This window comes from Bos taurus, chromosome 17, assembly GCF_002263795.3.
Source record: "Bos taurus isolate L1 Dominette 01449 registration number 42190680 breed Hereford chromosome 17, ARS-UCD2.0, whole genome shotgun sequence".
NCBI lineage: Eukaryota > Metazoa > Chordata > Mammalia > Artiodactyla > Bovidae > Bos > Bos taurus.
Window position 1 is genome coordinate 44,422,691 of NC_037344.1, and position 19,485 is coordinate 44,442,175.

The 19,485-nt window shown below is 47.0% G+C and overlaps 1 protein-coding gene across 6 annotated transcripts in view; it reads left to right on the forward strand.

The window, feature by feature from the left end:
* The first annotated feature begins 676 nt into the window (after positions 1–676).
* GOLGA3 (golgin A3) overlaps positions 677–19,485 on the forward strand; it is a 46,899-nt gene continuing 28,090 nt past the window's right edge. Inside the window, exons 1-6 of one of the 6 annotated variants that reach the window (XM_002694447.6) lie at positions 677–803; positions 7,174–7,490; positions 10,032–10,151; positions 12,373–12,485; positions 17,198–17,856; positions 18,470–18,581. In XM_002694447.6, coding sequence (XP_002694493.2) covers positions 7,358–7,490; positions 10,032–10,151; positions 12,373–12,485; positions 17,198–17,856; positions 18,470–18,581 — 1,137 coding nt within the window. In that variant the 5' untranslated portion in view covers positions 677–803; positions 7,174–7,357. Of the gene's footprint in view, positions 804–963; positions 1,109–7,173; positions 7,491–10,031; positions 10,272–12,372; positions 12,486–17,197; positions 17,857–18,469; positions 18,582–19,485 lie in introns of those variants that run through there. The other 5 variants (XM_010813864.4, XM_010813865.4, XM_024977635.2 and 2 more) reach the window with 5 other exon arrangements.

Consider the following 19,485-nt stretch of genomic DNA (forward strand, 5'->3'; position numbering starts at 1 on the left):
CAGACAGTTAAGAATCTGTCTGCCATGCAGGAGACCCAGGTTCAATCCTGGGTCAGGAAGATCCCCTGGCAAAGAGAATGGTTACCTACTCTAGTATTCTTGCCTGGAGAATTCCATGGACGGAGGAGCCTGGCAGGCTACAGTCCATAGGGTACCAAAGAGTTGGACATAACTGAGCGAATGTTTCAGTCAATGGGTCTTTGTTGCAGCAGGTGGCCTCTTCTTTGTGGTGCACAGGCTTTCTTTAGTTGCGGCAAGCAGAGCCACTCTCTAGTTGTGGCTTTCAGACTTCTCTTGTCGCTGAGGGAGGGCTCAGTAGTTGTTGGGGGACGGGGAGGGAGTTGTTTCACTGCACAGGTGGGATCTTAGTCCTCCAACCAGGGATGGGAACTGCTGCCCCCTACACTAGAAGGGAAGAGTCTTAACCACTGGACCTCTGGGAAAGTCCACGAGTCTCTTGCATTTGTACCTGAAAGATAAGGACTAGCGTTGTAGAGGGTTTAGAAGAACAGCCGCCAGCACCACCACCTCCACCCACACTGACCCAGGCTCACCAAGGTGCTTACGAGCATGCAGCCAATAAGGTAGAGGCGGGGCCAGAATGACCATGCCCATACACTGACAGCTGGAGAGGGGCGGGGCGGGGCGGGGTGGGGGCGGGACCGGAGCTTAGCCACGCCACTTCCGCCGGAAGCTTAACTGCCCGGCTTCCTGTTGGAGTTGGTCCGGCAAGTCTATGAGCTGCGTTTCTGAAAGGGAAAGGCGCCCCAGATTTACTTTCTGAAATCCTCTTCGGACCAGTTGTGAGTGGGCTCTATCAAGACCTTGAGGTTGAAGCAGTCCCCGCCTGAGGGCGGCTGCGGGCTAGCAGAAAGGGACCTTCTGTCTTGCGGAACGGAGGCACTGCGTACAGGCTGTTTCCGGGGGGGCCAGATTACGTCGTTGCTCCGCGCTCCGCCCCTCGAGGGGCCACGTCTCCACCGGAGCGGCCGGGCCGGGCGTTCGCCGCGGCTTCCGCACCGCCGGGGTGAGGGTCGCGGGGTGGTGCCTGGGCAGGAGCGCTGGTCGCGGAGGGCGCGAGAATCCAGGGAACCGCAGCACAGTCGGGGTATGGGCTGGGAGAAGGGCGGCGGGGCCCCAGCGGACGGGGAGGCCGACCGCAACTCTCTTGAGCGGCAACGCCCCGCGCTAGTCTGGCTCCTCACCGTTGGTAGCCTCCGGGCCTGGAAGCTGGCTTGTGCAGCTGTTAAGGAACTGGGTTCATAAATAAACATACATTCGAGCCCTTCCGGAGCTCTGTCTACCCGTGCCAGGGAGAGATTTGTTCAGGGGTACCCGCAGCTGCTGTTGGAGCTGCTGAGAAACAGCTCTTGTCCTTTTGCAGAAGTTATGTCAAGATGGCATGCGTGATTTCGTGTCGGGTGGTTAGTGTGAAGCCTGGTTTAAAGAACGCGTGTGATCTCAGTCTCTCAGTCCACTTCGATTCCATCTCGATCCTGGGTACTTAGATGCGTTTCACCGGTGCAGTAATACTTTCCAGAGGTAGTGAGGCCAGGCGTTGTCAGTAGTGTGCAGGTATTGCGGGAACAGCTCCGCCTTCATTCAACAACTGTTGGTCGTATGATGGGCGACATACATTGTAGGTCCTGGAATCCAGAGCTGAAATGGTGTCAGGATCCCTGCTGTCACTGAGCTTACTACGTAGTAGTGGAGGATAAATGAGACATTGTTGAGAGAGTATTAGGCGGTGCTTAGGGTGGATCTGTGGGAAAGCCTGTCCTCGAAGGTAACTTTTGACCTAAGGCTTCTATGACAAGAAATTAGCCATGAAAAACGGTGGGATAAGAGTGTTTCAAGCAAAATGAACAGCAAGTGTGATGACCCCGAGGGAGGAGTAAGTCTGATGTTCTTAAAGAAGTATGGCAAGTGTGTAATGAAAAAGGAAGAAAGTGATAAGGGACAAGGATGCAGTGTGGGGAGGGGCCGGATGGTGTGCAGTTTCCTAGTTCAGGGTAAGAGGCTTAGATTTTATTGTCAGTGTGATTGGAAACCACTGGGACATTTACAGGAGACTCATGGGTTTATTTTTTTACTTTTTAAATTGTCCCTTAGATATTGCAAACATAACTTTTTATTGAAGTGATGGCCTTCAGTTACAGTGGACCTTGAATGGCAAGAAAAGGAAATAAAAATCATCTGATAAAGTAGCCTTTTTTTTTTTTTTTTTGGCCAGTTGCCTTAAGCAGCAGTATAATTTTTTAAGTATAGTTAACTTACAATCTTATGTTAGTTTCAGGCGTGCTACTGCTAGGTCGCTTCAGTTGTGTCCAACTCTGTGCAACCCCATAGACGGCAGCCCACCAGGCTCCCCCGTCCCTGGGATTCTCCAGGCAAGAATACTGGAGTAGGTTGCCATTTCCTTCTCCAATGCATGAAGGTGAAAAATGAAAGTGAAGTCACTCAGTCGTGTCCGACTCTGAGCGACCCCACGGACTGCAGCCTACTGGGCTCCTCCGTCCATGGGATTTTCCAGGCAAGAGTACTGGAGTGGGGTGCCATTGCCTTCTCCGAGTGTCAGGTGTATAACATAGTAATTTGATGGGGTTTTTTTTTTTTTTCTTCTTTTTGGGTTGCACCCTGAGGCATGTGAGATTCCCAACCAGGGATTGAATCTGTGCCTCCTGCAGTGGAAGCGTGAGTCATAACCACTGGACAACGAGGGTCCTCATGTTTTTGTAGATTATACTTTCCATTCCATGCAAGGTTATTATAAAATACTGGCTGTATTCTCTGTGCTGTACATTGCATCCTTGTAACTTATCTATACCTACTAGTTTGCATCTCTTAATCCCCTTTATCTACTTTGCCCACCCCCCTTCCCTTCTCCTCTCTGGTGACCAGTAGTTTGTATCTCAGAGTCTGTTTCTTTTTTGTTTTATTTGTCCTGTTTTTTAGATTCCGCAAGTGATAACATACAGTATTTGACTTTTTCTGTCTGACTTCTTTCACTGAGCATAATGCTCTTCAGGTCTATCCATGTTGTCACAAGTGGCAAAATTCTATTCTTTTTTATGGCTGAGTAATATTACAGAGTGTGTGTATGTGTGTGTACACCGTATCTTCTTTATCCAAGCAGTATGCTTTCTTGAATGAGAATATCTTCAGTTGGCTTTTACCTGTTGATTTTGACAAGAAACAATTGAAGGAAAAAGTAACACTAATAATAATAGCTGTCATTTATTGAAGTCATGGGGCATGTCCCTTGTTGCATTTAATCCTGGCACAGGTTTTTTGGTCTTTTTCTCATCATCTTACTGATGGGATCACTATCTAAGAGTGGTTAAGAAATCTGCCCATGATCTCACAGCGGAGTGTGGAGGACTCAGGACCTAAAGCCAAGATGTCTGATACCTGAGTCTATTCTTTACATTGTACTGCTCTGCAGTGACATGAGGCTTTCTGGGCTTTCACTTTGGCTATGCTCTATTGTTTCTCTTTTTGTTTGGGACATGCTGCATGGCTTGCAGGATCTTAGTTCCCCAGCCAGGGATCAAACCTGTGACCTCGGCAATGAAAGAGCAAAGTCCTAACCACTGGACCACCATGGAATTCCCATGCTCTGTTGTTTCTAAATTGCCAGTAGGACCATCATAAAGAAGGTGGAGTAGATGGAGCTGTTGATATGCATATACCAGATCTAAGTGATCTGTCTCGGGGAAGCTGGAGCTCACATAGTTGCCTGAGATGGTAGTTTCTCTATCTGAAGTCTTTTAATGTCAGACAGCGGTGAACCTAGAGTTACATACTTTTTGAAGTTCTAAGTGATAACTTTGCTTCATCTCTTCCCTCCGGGAAACACAGAATGCAGGTGGTCAGAAATGGTACTATGATTAGGCTGATCTCTGTTTTTCTAAATCACAAAATGGAGTGCATGTTACTAATAACAGCTTCCTTGTGATGTACTCCCAGCTGTCTAACCCACCTTGTCCTGTTTTTGTCAGCAGTCTGAAATAATGAGGCCTGGATGACTGAGTCATGCTAAGTAAAATTCACATGAGGCTGAGGATACATGGAGAATGCCAGTGTATTATGGATAGGGAGACATGTCCCTTCCCCAGAGGCTGCTTCTGGTGTTCTGTGAATCCCGTCTCTTGTCTGGCTTCAGGCAGAGCTGCATGTGAATAGGAGCCACCTTCATAAGTTACAAGAACAAGTCACAGTCACAGGGTCTCCAGGGCTGCACCATTCATCTCAAGGGGTGGGGGTTGCGGGGCAGTTAGGACTCCTTGGGAATCAGAAGACTTCTTGTTTAGCAAGAAATCCAAATAAAGGCAAGCAAATGCATGGACTGTGTACTGGTATTAGACTCAAACAGCCTGACACATTTCTTTCTGTCTTTGGTGTGCCTTCCTCAGTGCACACAAACGTCTCGGCCATGCTCTCTTTCCTGCATAGTGTCAGGGTCAGGTGTTGTCACTCTTGCCTCAGTAGCACGTTCCCGTGGCTCCTTAGATGCTTCCCTGACCTGTGGCCACTTACATGCTGCTCTCCCGGTTTGCACCTCCCAGGAGTTCTTTGCTCTCCCAGAACTGTGACTCCCAACTGCACTGAGTAGTAGAGATAATCCTGTATTTGACAAAGCGTTGTGGATATTCAAGGATGCAAATACTGTATCATTTTGTTTTTGAACTACTAGGTTGGTTGCTAAGGGGTAGGACTTGGTGGAGGCAGAGATGTATTTGTCAGCAGCCTGCATTGAGCGCTACTCTGTGTAGGGGATGTTTGAGGGGGTAGGGGCAGACCTGGAGTGGTGATTTCTGTGTAGGATCTTACAGGGTGATGGAAGAGATGGGCACACACACAATTGCGGTGTGATATTCACCGACTCAATGGCCATGAGTGTGGGTAAACTCCGGGAGTTGGTGATGGACAGGGAGGCCTGGCGTGCTGCGGTTCGTGGGGTCGCAAAGAGTCGGACATGACTGTGCAACTGAACTGAACTGATGCACACAGGGTATCATGGTGGCAGGGAGGGGTGCTTTACCTGAGATTCGGGAGACTTGAGAGCAGTGCCTAATGGCAGACGTGAAAGGATCCAGGGGGATTTGCCCGGTGGTCAAAGGGAAAAGGGCATTGGCAACAGAGGGACCAGCTCTGAAAAGCACTTATCTGTTGTTGTTACCCTCTTAGGCAGGCATCTTAGGGAGCATGTGATGATGTAGGCAGCTTCACCCCACCCCCACAAGACAGGAACAAAGAATTTCAAAGCAAAATGCAAATGTATTCCTTTGTTAAGGAGCACCATACACCATAGGCAGGGACAGTTGCTTCCACAGTCCACTGTGTGTGTCCCAGCCCGACCATCTGTAGTCACCTGTCTGTGAAGTGAAGCCTGTGGTGAAGGGACAGCCTGAGTGTGCCCTTGCCTGGCCTTGTGGGCATCACCTCCTCTATGGTGTCACTCTGGCCAGCTTACCACCAGCTGTGCCCACGGAGTGAGGGCAGGCTCAGCAGGTGTCACAGTGGTGTCCTGTGCAGCCAGGTCCCTGTGAGATGGTGGTTTTCAGAGGGACCTGTGGACTGGCCTGTTTGTCCACCCACCCTCCAACCTGGAAAGTGTCTCCGTGGATGAAAGAGGTTACCGAATGTTGTAGAGACAGAAACCAAGTTGAGACCTCATTGCACATGGATCATTGGTTGACCTAGGTACCCCGCTTCAGACATCCTTTCAGTCCTCAAATATTTCCTCACGCCAGGCACCATGAGCCAGCAGCACCCGGTGCTTATTGATTAACTACATTGGATTGTAGCTACTCATGTTTTCACACAATTCTGTGATCCTCTCAAGTACAGAGTCTTAGTACTAGCTCTGCACTTAATAGTAGACATAGGACATCCGCCAGCAGTCCACTGGTTAGGACTGCATACTTTCAATGCTGAGGGCCTGGGTTCAATCCTTGGTTGGGGAGCTAAGATCCTGCAAGCCATGAGGCCACCAAAAAAAAGTCGGCGTAGCCTTTTTATATTCATAACAACACTTAGTAATCCATGATGTCGCTGGCCTGTCAGGTGCCAGATAGCAGAGGGAAATGTGTGGATGATTGACACTGCAGGCCAAACACTGCTGGGTTCCCATCACTAGGTGTTCACAGGTTGTGCCAGCCACTAAGGGCTGCCTGTTCATGGGTGACAGGGTGACAGAGAACTGTGGAGAAACAGGATCATCTAGTGAGAGTCAGCTGTTGCTTAGGCTCGTCTCAAAAACATCTATGTGGCATTTGGAAGCCGCGGAGGAAAGTCCCATAAATTTTTGTCCTGGAACCCGTGAAACACCAAACAGTACATAGGATAATATGAAATCTTCAAGGAAATAAATGCCACCACTTCTGCAGAAAAATAGCAGCACCTTATCTGTTGAGGAGGAAACGAAGTGATAATATCCTCATTACACTTCAAAAGCAATAACCAGTTGCCAGGCTTTGGGCAGTTTTGCTCCCTTAAATTCAGCTTGGCAGAACAAGCTGAAAGATAGCAGATCTTGTGAGAAATGAAGAATGCATCTGATCACCTGCTGTGAGGTCCTTTCTCTGCCCCCCAGACCCCAGTGGCTAGTTTCCACATGTCCTCGTCCCCCCACGCCTCCTCCTTTAGTGTCCAGTTTACCATGCTCCATGCTGTTACGTCTTCCTTGTTGACCTCTGATTCTAAGGCATGGCCTGGGCACTGACATGCCAGGTCTCCTGGGAGAGGAGCTCACCCTTTGACCCTTGTGAGCACTTGGGCCTCTATATCCAATACTAAGCCACTGGCCACATGCGCTGTTTACATACAAGTCAGTTAAGTTTAAATAAATAAAGACTCGGCTCCTCAGTCATCCAAGCCCCACCCCCAGCTCTGCTGATTACATTGTCCGTGGAGGAGCTTCTCACCCTGGTGGGGGATGGTTTTCAGCAGTCATCGGTGCAGATGGCCTCAGGGATGGGCCAAATGGGTTTGGGTCAGTTTTTTATCCTCAAAAAATAGGATGCTGTAGGTGCTCAAGGATTATTTGTTGTATGAATATATTTATTATACAGATGCATGTTGGGAACCAAATGTTAGTCTTGGACTTGTTACTTCAAATCTGACAAATGGAGTTTCATAATACCTTCTTTCTCTTCTTATTTCTGGCAGGTATCATGCACATTACCTGGTTTGATTTCAGGCCATCTGTGAGACTGTAAATCTCTTCCCCAAAATGGCAAACCTAGTGTGGTCCGTCCCAGGAGCTTTTGGCCGTTGCTAATGGCAGAAACTGAACTCGCTCCCAGTTCACTTTTAGCCTCTGAGCGTCAGCCCAGCCCGTGTCACCCTGACCATGGACAGTGCGGCGGCTATGCAGGAGGGCCTGGTGGAGGACAGATCCAGCAGTGGCTCTTCAGCTCAACCTGAGGGCCCCCCAAAGCCCCCTGGCTCACTGGCGCCGCTGGATCAGTGGGATGAAGCCCAGTGTAAGTTGCCAGTTACTCTGTGTTCTGCTCACATCTTACCTTGAAACAGGAGAACAGAGGTCGTCTTGCCTTTTGGAAGAAGACAGTGGTGTCTAAGAGCTTCACTCAGAGTGTGTTTTTATGTATTTTTTTAGTTGAGGCCAACTTTGACTCAAACACCATGTGTGTTAAATGGGAAATTTCTGGAGCTGTCTGCTCCAGAGGGACGGAGCAGCATGGTTTACCCATAAGGTTTGTGTAGATCTTCACTGACACATCACTGTCCCCTGCCTAACATTTCTACCTTTTTGGTTGGTTGTCAGATTTTTACTAACTGGAAAGTGTGCCACTAGTGATCTGAGAATTACTGGATCACATTTCCATGTTAGCTAGTGGGTTATTCATGTGTTGGAAGCACAGAAAAAATGACTGCTTCCTCATGCCCCTTCCTGGGCAGTGTATGCTTGAACATCGTAACATGTATATGCACTGATTTACTAGCAGAAACTGCGTTTCCCTTCTGGTAAAACAGTGCTCAGGCACCTGAAATGGCTTTGCTGCTTCCTGCTTCTTAAGTGCTAGGTGAGGCCGATGCGGCTTGGCCCAGTATCAAGGGTTCTGCAATTGGAACAACTCCTAGGTCTGCCGCTAACAGGAATGAGCCCTCAACCAAGATCCTTAATTTATTTCCACCTCACTCTCTTACTGAGAAAATGGAAAGATGAATGGCCCCTGCATCTTGTGTGTGTGTGTGTGAGTGTGTGTGTGTGTGTGTGTGTGTGTGTGTGTGAGAGTCACTCAGTCATGTCCAACTCTGCGACCCGATAGACTGTAGCTCTCCAGGCTGCTCTGTCCAAGGGATTCTCCAGGCAAAAGTATTGGAGTAGGTTGCCCTTTCCTTCTCCACCCTGCATCTTAGGGTGGTGGTGAACGCCCATGTGAAATGTGAGCACTTGGGAAGCACCCAGGAGGTGGGGCTGGCCAGTTTTTGTGTCATCATTATTTGTTTAGCCATAATTAGACTTCTGTTTGGAAACAATCAAGTCTTATTTATTAGGCCTTCTTTTAGATTTTTTTAAAGTGCGGTGTGACACTCAAATAATTACTTTTGTATGTAAGCAGAACGCTTTAGAGACTCTCCCAGATTTGATAAGCCCATTAGGAAGTGGTATTGACCTGATTAACTTGCATCTGAAATGCACGATTTCCTCCCCACTCCCACCCCACCCCTCACCTCAGCTGTTTGTGTAAAAGAACAGATGGTTGTGTCAGAGCTGTGGTGGGGTCCTCCCACTCTGTTTTGTGTCTGCCCTCTCCCCTCAACTTTATATTCTAGTTTTCCTTTCAGGGAGGCATGACAATAAGCGGCTATGTTAGTTGGGACTCACATTTCAAGTGACAGAAACCCATTTTCAATTTGCTTGGGTACAGAGGGAATTTCCTAGTTGCATACTGGGTACATCATGAGATCCAAGTGGTGCTAACCTTATGGGGACCTGGGGCACTGCAGTGCTTGGGGGCCCCCGTAACATGTCTGGAAACCCCTCAATGTATCTCCTCGACTCATTGGCTGCCAACTGGCTGCCCATCAGGGGGAGAGCGCTTTCCTTTTGATACAAAAGTAGGTTTCAGTTAGTGTGTAAGTAACTTGTAGGAGATGGCAATGGCACCCCACTCCAGTACTCTTGCCTGGAAAATCCCATGGAAGGAGGAGCCTGGTAGGCTGCAGTCCATGGGGTCGCTAAGAGTCGGACATGACTGAGCAACTTCACTTTCACTTTTCACTTTCATGCACTGGAGAAGGAAATGGCAACCCACTGCAGTGTTCTTGCCTGGAGAATCCCAGGGACGGGGGAGCCTGGTGAGATGCCGTCGATGGGGTCACACAGAGTCGGACATGACTGAAGCGACTTAGCAGCAGCAGCAGCAACTTGTAGTAATGTTAGTAGAGGAGACTGAGCTTGATACGCAGGTGAATAGTCATCACTGGTTAACCGTTTTTTACCCATTAGGTGTTTGTCAGTCAGAAGCATAGACTCTGGGTTCTGTCCTCAGCTTTGGGGTAATCATTTTCATCAGCTGTTCTAACTCTTCACCTTTGACGTCTCATTTTGGATGATAAACTTATGCCTTGAAATAACTTTGGAATCAGCCCTTTGTAAATGTGAGGCTATGACACTGGTTAGTACTGCTGTTAACAACACTCATTAGAAACATTGTTGGCCACGTTTAAGGATTTGTGGAGGGTTTTTTTTTTTGCTATTTTTTTAAAAACAGACTTTCATAAGATTTCTTACTGGTCTTGTTTAAATGGAAAGGAAACATGACTACTGAAATTCTACGGCTGTAGTGAGGAAGGTGAGGAGGGCGTCCTGCAGGTGAGGGCATCACTCTGCGAGGTTGAGTCGCTTGTCCCACATCACCTGCCTTTCGGAAGGACAGGCTTGCTGTCCTCGAGGAGTGAACAGGTTCCTGGGATGTGAGAGTACTCCCGTGTCTAGATTCCCTCTTGTCCTATTTTAGTTGTTAAAACATGATGGCCCAGCACACCCTCTTTTCCAGGTGCCAGTGCCAAGGTAAACAGAACTTCAGATGAAGGACGCCAGGGGGACACCTGTCTGAATGGGCCGACACCACAGTTCCCAGAGCCTCCCTCGCCATCGGGTCCTGATGCGTCTCCAGGTGTGGCTGGTTTCCATGACAACCTAAGGAAGTCTCAGGGGACTAGTGCTGAGGGCATTGTTAGAAAAGAAGCTTTGCAGTCCCTCAGACTCAGTCTTCCTATGCAAGAAACGCAACTGTGTAAGCATCTTCCTGCCGGGCTCTCCCCGACCCCCTCATTCCCCATCCCACCCCCTGGGCCCCTGTCACTCACCATCCTTGAGAGGCACAGGCCCTGAAGGGCTCGCCCCTCCGCCGTTGCTGTTTTATCACTGTGGTGGGTTGTGCGTTTAACAAATAGCTCCATTTCAGAGGGAAGATAGGCTTTGTCACAGCCTGATGGTGACAACGGCACTGGAGGCCCCAGTTTGCAGGGCCTGTGCATGCATGTCTTCCATCACCCGGGGTGGTGAGCAAGCAGCAGTGGGGATTTGATCTTGCCAGTTACAGCTTGAAGGCTTTCTTTTATGAGTTACTTTAATCAGCCTTTATTTTGTGCTAATCCCTGGGGATTCAGGGGCGAATAAGTTGCAAACTGTCAGCCTGAGAGCCCTGAAGCCTCCAGGCTTTTCTAACATGCAAGTTTTCACACACAGACTTGTATAATCTTACCTAATGGGGTCATTTCACAGCTGCAGTTGTTACACCTCATCCCTGCTTCAGTACTTCCTTCCCTCCCCTCCAGGTCAGCCACCTTCTCACATAGTGCCTTACAGGCCTCTGAAAACAGCCAGGTTTGGAGGATCATTGTTCTTAAAATGGGCCTGTGTCCTTCACATCATTGCATGCTCTTCTTACCTAGCGCTGTCACCTGGAGATTGCTCCACGTCAGTTGATGCAGCTCCACATCCATTCTTTTAAGGCTGGAGGAGCCCCGAGTGTGGCTGCATGCTGCAGCACTGGTGCTTTCATTTCTATGCACTCCATCCCAGGAGCAGAACTCTTGGTCAGAAGCAGTGGTTGTGTTTATCTCCATCATAGGTGGTCACATTGCAAGGGCGCTGATGCCCTGTGAGAGGACAAAGATGCTGTTTCCTTTCGGTCTTCACCAGTCTGCTGGGTGTGCAGCAATGCCGCCTTGATGTTTCATTTGCAACTTGCACTCCCATGCTTACTAGAGGGTGTTCACAGGAATTATTTCATTATGCTGTTTGGGTCACAGCATACTTTAAACAGCCAGGATGCTGTGTGAAATCCTGGGTCCTGACCTGAGGGCTTTGTGAGCTCTGGCCCCACGTTCTCCTGCTTTTCCCCTGGCCGCCCCTCCCAGGAATGTGCCCAGCCCTGAGGCCATGCCTCTGGTGGTCTCTGCCATCTGGACCACTTAGTAATGTGAAAAGTAGGTAAGCTCTTTCATATGAAACTTACTTGAAGAGTATGAGTGCACAATCAGTAACAACACTGGTGAATTCCTAGTGAAATCTTGGTGACTGCTCAGGTTTTAGGGATTATTTAAAACAACAGCAGCTTCCCTCCCAGAATTCATATTTGAGGATGGTGCCACCCAGGAAGGGGCTCAGTTATGGCATTCCTCTGCTCTCACCAGCCCCTTGGCCCTGAGCTGGGAGGCCTGGGTCTTGCCTTCCTTTCACTCATTGTTCAGCTCTTTTTTTTACCCAAAGTGAAAGTTTGGGTTTTAGATATTTTAAATTTTGTTAGCTGCCTGAAAGTTGTCAGCGTAGTTCCCCTCTTGTCCCTGAGCATGGCCCTTGGACTGGAGTCGCCTCGGGTATGAAACTGAGGTAATCTGCTGGGACGTTCCTGGGTAAAGAAGGCGAGTTTGGTAGCATGTTCCTGTTTGCCGCTGCTGTCTGTCATTCCATCAGGATTGCTGTTCGTGTTCCTCTGTAATGTAAGGGAGCAGAGTTAGAGCTTGGTGGGAGCCTCAGAACACTCACACGGACACCAACTTCAAGTTCAGTTCTTTACTTACTAAAAGGCGCAAGTAGCGCGCGTCCTGTTTTTTGGCAGGATGCCCATAGGTGGCAGTGTGCTGCTGGCGGAGGCACCACGGCTGTGCTGGGCCACTGTGTCTGCCACCAGGTGGATCCTGTCTGTGGTCAGTCCAAGGCTTACAGTTCTCTCTCCATTTGCAAACAGTTCTTTCAAACTAGACAGCCATGTGTTATTTAAAGCTAAATCATATTGGTAATAAAACGCTAGACAGCCAAGCTGCTCTTCTGATTTATCTTCTGTGTCCTGTTGTGTTGTGAGTTTCTAAATGGCCGTTTCCCCACCTCAGGCTCAACAGAGGCTTCGCTGCCCCTGGAGAAGGAGGAGCAGGTCCGACTGCAGGCTCGAAAACGGCTGGAAGAACAGCTCAAACAGTACAGGGTGAAACGCCAGCAGGAAAGAGTGAGTCTCCCTCTCTCGAACCAGCTAATGGAAAAAACAGCAGTCAGTCAGTCATAATTCTAGGATCTGCTGTTTATTTCTCTTTGCTGGGATGGGCTTGTGTGTGTCTCTGCAAAGATCATCTTTCTCATGTAGCTCCCACCCTTTGAGGAGATTCCACGGGGCTCTGGTTCCCACCCCTCTGGTCCTTCTTCCCTCCAAATAGGCATGTTTTATGTCTAAATCTGCCATTAGAAAAGCAGAGGCAGCGAACATGTGGGTGTAACTGCTCTCTGTACTTGAGCAGCCAGTCCTGGGTTTGACTTGTTTATTGTGTAAGTGATAGAGTTTCTACTGAACTTTGCTGTACAGTATTAGACTGTGTGGCATGTCACACACATGATAAGCGTGTGCATGTATGTTAGTCACTCAGTCATGTCCAACTCTTCGTGATCACATGGACTCCTCTGTCCATAGGATTCTCAAGGCAAAAATATTGGAGTGGATTGCCATTTACTTCTCCAAAGTATGTGCATAAGCTTTGCTAAAATCAGTTTTATTCAGGTATGAAACCCTCATTAGAATACTAATGAAAATAGTATTTTTAATCAGTCAAGTGATTAAAGACTCTAGGAAGTCAAGACTCTAGGAAAGGAGTGTGTGAAGGTTCACTTCAGTCTTAATCCAAGTTTATCGTGAAGTTGAGAAATTTCAAATTAAAGGAATTTGAAACTAAATGAACTAAAAAAAAACACGCTTTAAAAAAATAAAACACTTTCAGTGAATGATTTAGTTGTGACAAGTCCTTATCAGGGTTGGCTATTTGTTTTCCCAAGAGAGGATCTTGGCTTTTCGAGTGTCACTACTCCAAAGCCAATGTAAACAGACTGGAAGAGCCAGCACCAGGCTCTGAACTGACTGAGGCTCCCACCCGGTCAGGGGCATTCAGGCATCTATCCAGATGGCCTGTCAGAAAACCTTACAGTGACAGTCAGCAGTCAGGAGTTACGTGCACCAGGCAATGTTAATTTCCCCACAGATGAGACTCAGTCAGGTAAAGAACTTGCCAAAGGTCACTAAGCAGTAAAGTGGCGGAACCAAGATACAGACCAGCCAGTGTACATACGCCCCGTCCTGTGCACAGCCTGCCTCTCAGGTTTGCACCGCAAGTCCAAGCTCTGTCTGGGTCATCCAGCATTAGGCAATTAATGTGTCAGGAGTTCAGGGTGAAATTTAACATCAGTTCCCATCTTTAAAAATTATATGTACGTGGGACTTCCCTGGTGGTCCAATGGTTAAGAATCCACCTTGCAATGCAGAGGACGTAGGTTTGATCCCTGTTCAGGCAACTAAGATCCCACATGCTTTCAGGCAACTAAGCCTGCAAGCTGCAACTACAGAGCCCGCATGCTCTGGAGCCCACGTATCACAGCTAGAGAGTCTGTGGACTGCATCAAAACCCACAGGATGCGACCAAAGATCTCGTGGCACTAAGAAAGACCCAATGCAGCAAATTAAAAAACAAAACAAGCAAGCAAAAACAGTTAAACTAAGAATGTGCTTAGTGCTTAGTTGATCAGTCATGTCTGACTCTTTGCTACCCCATGTTCGTGGGGATTCCCCAGGCAAGAATACTGGTGTGAGTTGCCATGTCCTCCTCCAGGGGATCTTCCCAACCCAGGGATCAAATCCAGGTCTCCCGCATTGCAGGAGGATTCTTTACCATCTGAGCCACCAGGGAAGCCCAAACTAAGAATAAAAAGATATTTCTTTAGGAATGTAGTTCATACTTATGTCTAAAGGTTAGAGAGGATGAGTGAAAGTCCCCCTGTTTTATAGTCTGGTAAAAACTTTGAGAGCGTCAAAGTTTTCCTTCATGTAGAGGCGAAGATTGTGCACAGGGGGAGCACCCTCTCTGTGCTGCTCTTTGCTCTTCACGCGACCTTTCTCACACACCTGTCCTGCCTCGGCGCAGTAGAGACCCTCCTCACCCTTTGTAACTGTGTGCACATACCAGCATTGCATTAACCAGCCCGAAGTGATCAACATTTTAGGTTGTTTCTAATTTTTTGAAATTGAAAACAATGCTGCAGTGAATGTTTTGTGTCTTGGTATACTTTTGTGGGTAAATCCTTAACTGTTAAATTATTGGGTAAAAGGTTTTATGTATTTGTTAGTTGATAAGGACTGGTTTACATTCCATTTAGCAGTCTGTAAGACTGCTAGACTTCTCATCTTTGGGAGCATTAGAAATAATAAAAATTGAATCTTTGTTCTCAGATAGCTGAGAAAAAAAGTACTTCCTAACAATAAGGAGATCAGCCCTGGGATTTCTTTGGAAGGAATGATGCTAAAGCTGAAACTTCAGTACTGTGGCCACCTCATGTGAAGAGTTGACTCATTGGAAAAGACTCTGATGCTGGGAGGGATTGGGGGCAGGAGGAGAAGGGGACGACAGAGGATGAGATGGCTGGATGGCATCACTGACTCGATGGACGTGAGTCTGAGTGAACTGCGGGAGTTGGTGATGGACAGGGAGGCCTGGCGTGCTGCAATTCATGGGGTCGCAAAGAGTCAGATACAACTGAGCAACTGAACTGAACTGAACAATAAGCACCTTTTTACATATTGAGTGTCTGAGTGTCTTTGTCAGCCTTTGTCTGTTTTTCAGTTTGTCTTTTTGCTGTGTTGGTACTATATATGAGGAAATTATTCCCTTTTAGTATTTTTGCAAATAATTTTTTCTTAATTTTCCATGACTTCTTCTCTGGTATATTTTTTGCTGCACATCAGCTTTTTGTTTTTGTTCATTTTGGCTTTGCTGCTCAGCTGACAGGATCTTAAGGGATTGAACCTGAGCCCCCTTCAGTGGAAGCTCAGTCGTAACCTCTGGACCACCAGGGAAGACCTTGCACGTTGGATTTGAACGTTTACATTCAGAACTTTCAGTCTTCGCTGTTACTTCTTTTAGGGTTTATATCGTATTTAAGATCTTCCCATTTGAAGGATATAAATTCACCTCTTTTCTTTTTATACTAAAAGTAAGAGATAATGTAAAAATTTTCATAAGTTGTGTTTTTTATTTTATTATGTAGATATAATCCACTTGCTTGGATGGAGGCGAGAGGTAGGAATGAGCCTCTTTGTGGACTGCTGGTCGATTATCTCAAGGCTGCTTATTTTGTAGTCTGTCTTTTCCCTTTCTGGCGTTCTCCCTTAATATCTTTAGACGCCACCAATACTTGGGCCAGTTCTTCGGCTGTGTTCTGTGTCATCAGTCCGTCTGCTGCTTTTCTTGGTCTCTGTGGCTCTAATTATGGCAGCTTTATAGTGTGTGTATCTGTCTGGGAGGCCCGGTCAGTCTGTCGCCCCATATCCCTTACTCTTCCTCACTGCTCCGACTCACTTATCCTTGCTGCTGTGTCACAGCATCGTTCTGAGATGCTCCTCACCCACCTGGTCCCTCACCACTTTGGGACTGCACTGACTTTATAGAATAACATGAACTGAACATTAATTTGTAAAAGAAAGTCATGTTGATTTAGCATCAAGGAATGTCATCTTCTCACATCCTCAGCTTCATTCAAGGCCAGTTGGGAAGTTCTAGCTAACACAATGATATGAGAAAAAAAAATGAGAGATATAAGTATTAAAAAATAGGAGAGGGCTTCCCTGGTGCTCAGTGGTGAAGAATCTGCCTGCCAGTGTGGGAGACATGGGTTCGATCCCTGGTCTAGGGAGATCCCACGTGCCGTGAAGCAACTAAGCCCATGTGCCACAGCTATTGAGCTCATGCCCTAGAGCCCAGGAGCTGCAATTCCTGAGCCTACATGCTGCACCTGCTGAAGCCCACATGCCCTAGAGCCTGTGTTCAGCAGCAAGGGAAGCCATCACAATGAGAAACCCATGTACCACAACCAGTGAGTAGTCCCTGCTTGCCTCAACTAGAGAAAAGCCTGTGCAGCAACAAAGACCCAGTGCAGCAAAAAATAGAAAGAAAATTATTTTAAAAAGAAAAAGAGAAATGACATTGTTATTTGCAGGTGTTGGTAACACCTTAGAAAAATGTTGGCGAATCAACTGAAAATTGCTATTATTATAAATTTATAAAAATATTATAAAATAACTGGGGTTCAGAAATTGTAAGTTTGAAATACAGATATGAAAAGTAGTTATCCTCATATGACCAGTTATAAAATTAGAGGGAAAAAAGTAATATTTACAGTATCAACAAAATAATTTCTAAGTATCAAATGGCAACAAAAATGGTTTAGAATCTAGATAAAACACTACATAAGTTTCTCTGTGGAGGATCATGCAAATAGATATGAATAAATAGAAGGAAACTGCTCATTATCCCGTAAGTAATTATAAATTTATGGTAATTCTAATTCAACAGGACTAATATTTTAACTTGAAAAATTTAAAGGTTTATCTAAAAGGTAAACATGAGAGAATAGGCAGGGAAATTTTGTGAAGGAGGTGTGATGAGGAAGGACTTGCTCTAGTAGGTGTTTTAAAATGTCATCAGGTCACAGTTATGACAGGCCTGTGCTTGGACTTTCCCTGGGATGGACATGGAGGAGTGAGGTTAAGAATGGAAGGCCCGTGACGTGGGAGCATGGCGGGAGGGTGCTCTGTTTATGTAATCGGTATGGCCTTTCTGGGTGGCGATTTTTGAATGCTGCTTGTCAATTTTAAACATAATTTTTGTACTTTTTTTTCCTCTTCAGTCCAGTCAACCTGTAACTAAAACGAGACTTTTTAGCACACTTGATCCTGAACTCATGTTGAACCCAGAAACCTTACCGAGGGCCAGTGCCGTGGCTATGACAAAAGAATATTCCTTCCTGCGCACCAGTGTCCCTCGGGGGCCGAAGGTGGGCAGCTTAGGGCTCCTGGCACATCCTAAGGAGAAAAAAAGTTCCAAATCAAGCAAAATTCGGTCTCTGGCTGATTACAGAACTGAAGATTCAGACGTTCGGAATTCTGGTGGAAATGTTCCAGCTCCGGACTCTACCAGGGGCTCCCTGAAGCAGAACCGAGGCAGCGGGACATCAGTGGTGTCTGAGGTCAGCCTGTGCCCCGAGGCCGACGACCGCCTGGAGAATGCATCCCTGACTGGAGACAACGTGTCCGAGGCTGACGGGACGGAGAGTGATAGCTCCTCCTACAGCAGCGTCTCCGCCCGCGGGACACCAGGCATCCCAGCGAACATGGGGGGCACGCGTGAGGCCCCCTACATGGTCAGTGGCAGGGAGATCGCAGTTGGAGCCCTGGGCCAGTTCCCCTCCATCTCAGATGTCCTGCAGGCTGCAGCAGCCGAGCACCAGGAGCAGAGGCAGGAGGTCAACGGGGAGACACGAAGCCGGACCAATAGCATCTGCAGCAGGTGGGTGACACTGGAGCCCACGAGACACCACCTTCCCCTCAGAGTTCCACGCTCACTCCTTAACATTTGATTTATACACTCTCTGTTGCTTTGTTAGAAAAGAAACTGTGTCTGATGAGTGCTCACCTGCAACGTTAAGGTATTCTGCTTTCCAGGATTTGTTGCATTGATGTGACATGGACTCACGTCTCCATAAAGGTGTTCTGGCCCTGTGCTGGCTGTAAAGGCCCTACTGTGGGCGAGAGTTTGAGCTTTAACTGTCTACTTAAATCTTTTTACTTATCTGTTTTTTTAAAAAAAATTAGGGAAAGGGCTTAAACCTAAGGACTTGACCTAATTTTAAAAATTAGAAAAGATGGTTAAGAATTCATCTTCCAAAGCAGGGGATACAGGTTTGATCCCTGGCAGGGAACTAAGGTCACATGTGCCTCAGGCCAACTAAGCCCAAGTGCTACAACTAGAGAGAAGCCTATACCACAGTGAAAAAAAAAATTTTTTTTAATTAGGGGAGAGTAGCCAGAGGGGTATGAAATCTGGAGAGTATGGATAGCATAAAGGAAGATAACGATCAATTATATGCCCACCACCTGATCCTTTTGTCTTTATCCTCTAGTGTGTCCCTGGAAAGCTCTGTTGCTGAAACTCATGATGAAATGTTACAGGTTCTTAAAGAAAAAATGAGACTCGAAGGACAGCTGGAAGCTTTATCATTAGAAGCTAGTCAGGTAATTGAAATTTGATGGATGTATTAATGTGCCATGTCTTTGGAAAGAATGTGCAGTTTCCTATTCACTACACACCAAGTTTTACACATGTCTTTAAGAAGAAGCTTTATCATCATTAGCAGCCTTTTCCTCTGTAACCATTTATTTTTCCCTTGTTCTATTTGTCAGCCTTGGAAAGAGGTATGCTAGTTTCCCACTCTGACTGTGGGGCTTCTCCCTGTATCTCTGTTAGGATCTGCCTTGGATACCTCCTAGCTTTGCTATTAGAGACCCAACAGTCCATAACAGTTCAATCTTTTGGAGTGGATTTCACCTCTTTCTGGCTCAGTGAAATTGTCATCTTTGTCCCTTTAGTAGTTTTTGGTTTTTCTGGTACGAATTTTGCTTTATCTGGTTAGCATATGCCTGAAAAATCATTTTCCACCCCTTAATTCTCAGCATTCCTATCAATAATCAGAGTAAATCAGTTCAGCTGCCTTTGACCCTCTGCACTTGGCAGGAAGATGGCAAGGGCCTGGGGAGGTGTCTGGTCACGGCAGTGGGGTAGGGGGTGGGGGCTGTCCCCTCAGTAACCGGTGCTGTGGGGATGTGGGGAGGGCACCCACACTAGAATGCTTGCTCTGCTGTATAAACTCCAGACTGAAGAGCTGATTACTGAGGTTTCAAGGTTCCTTTTGGTTGTACACTGTTTTCACTTTGTCCTATGGAACATGAGAGATACCTGGAGTAACAGGCAAGTTTGGCCTTGGAGTACAAAATTAAGCAGGGCAAAGGCTAACAGAGTTTTGCCAAGAGAATGCACTGGTCATAGCAAACACCATCTTGCAACAGCGTAAGAGAAGACTCTACACATGGACATCACCAGATGGTCAATACCAAAATCAGATTGATTATGTCTTTGCAG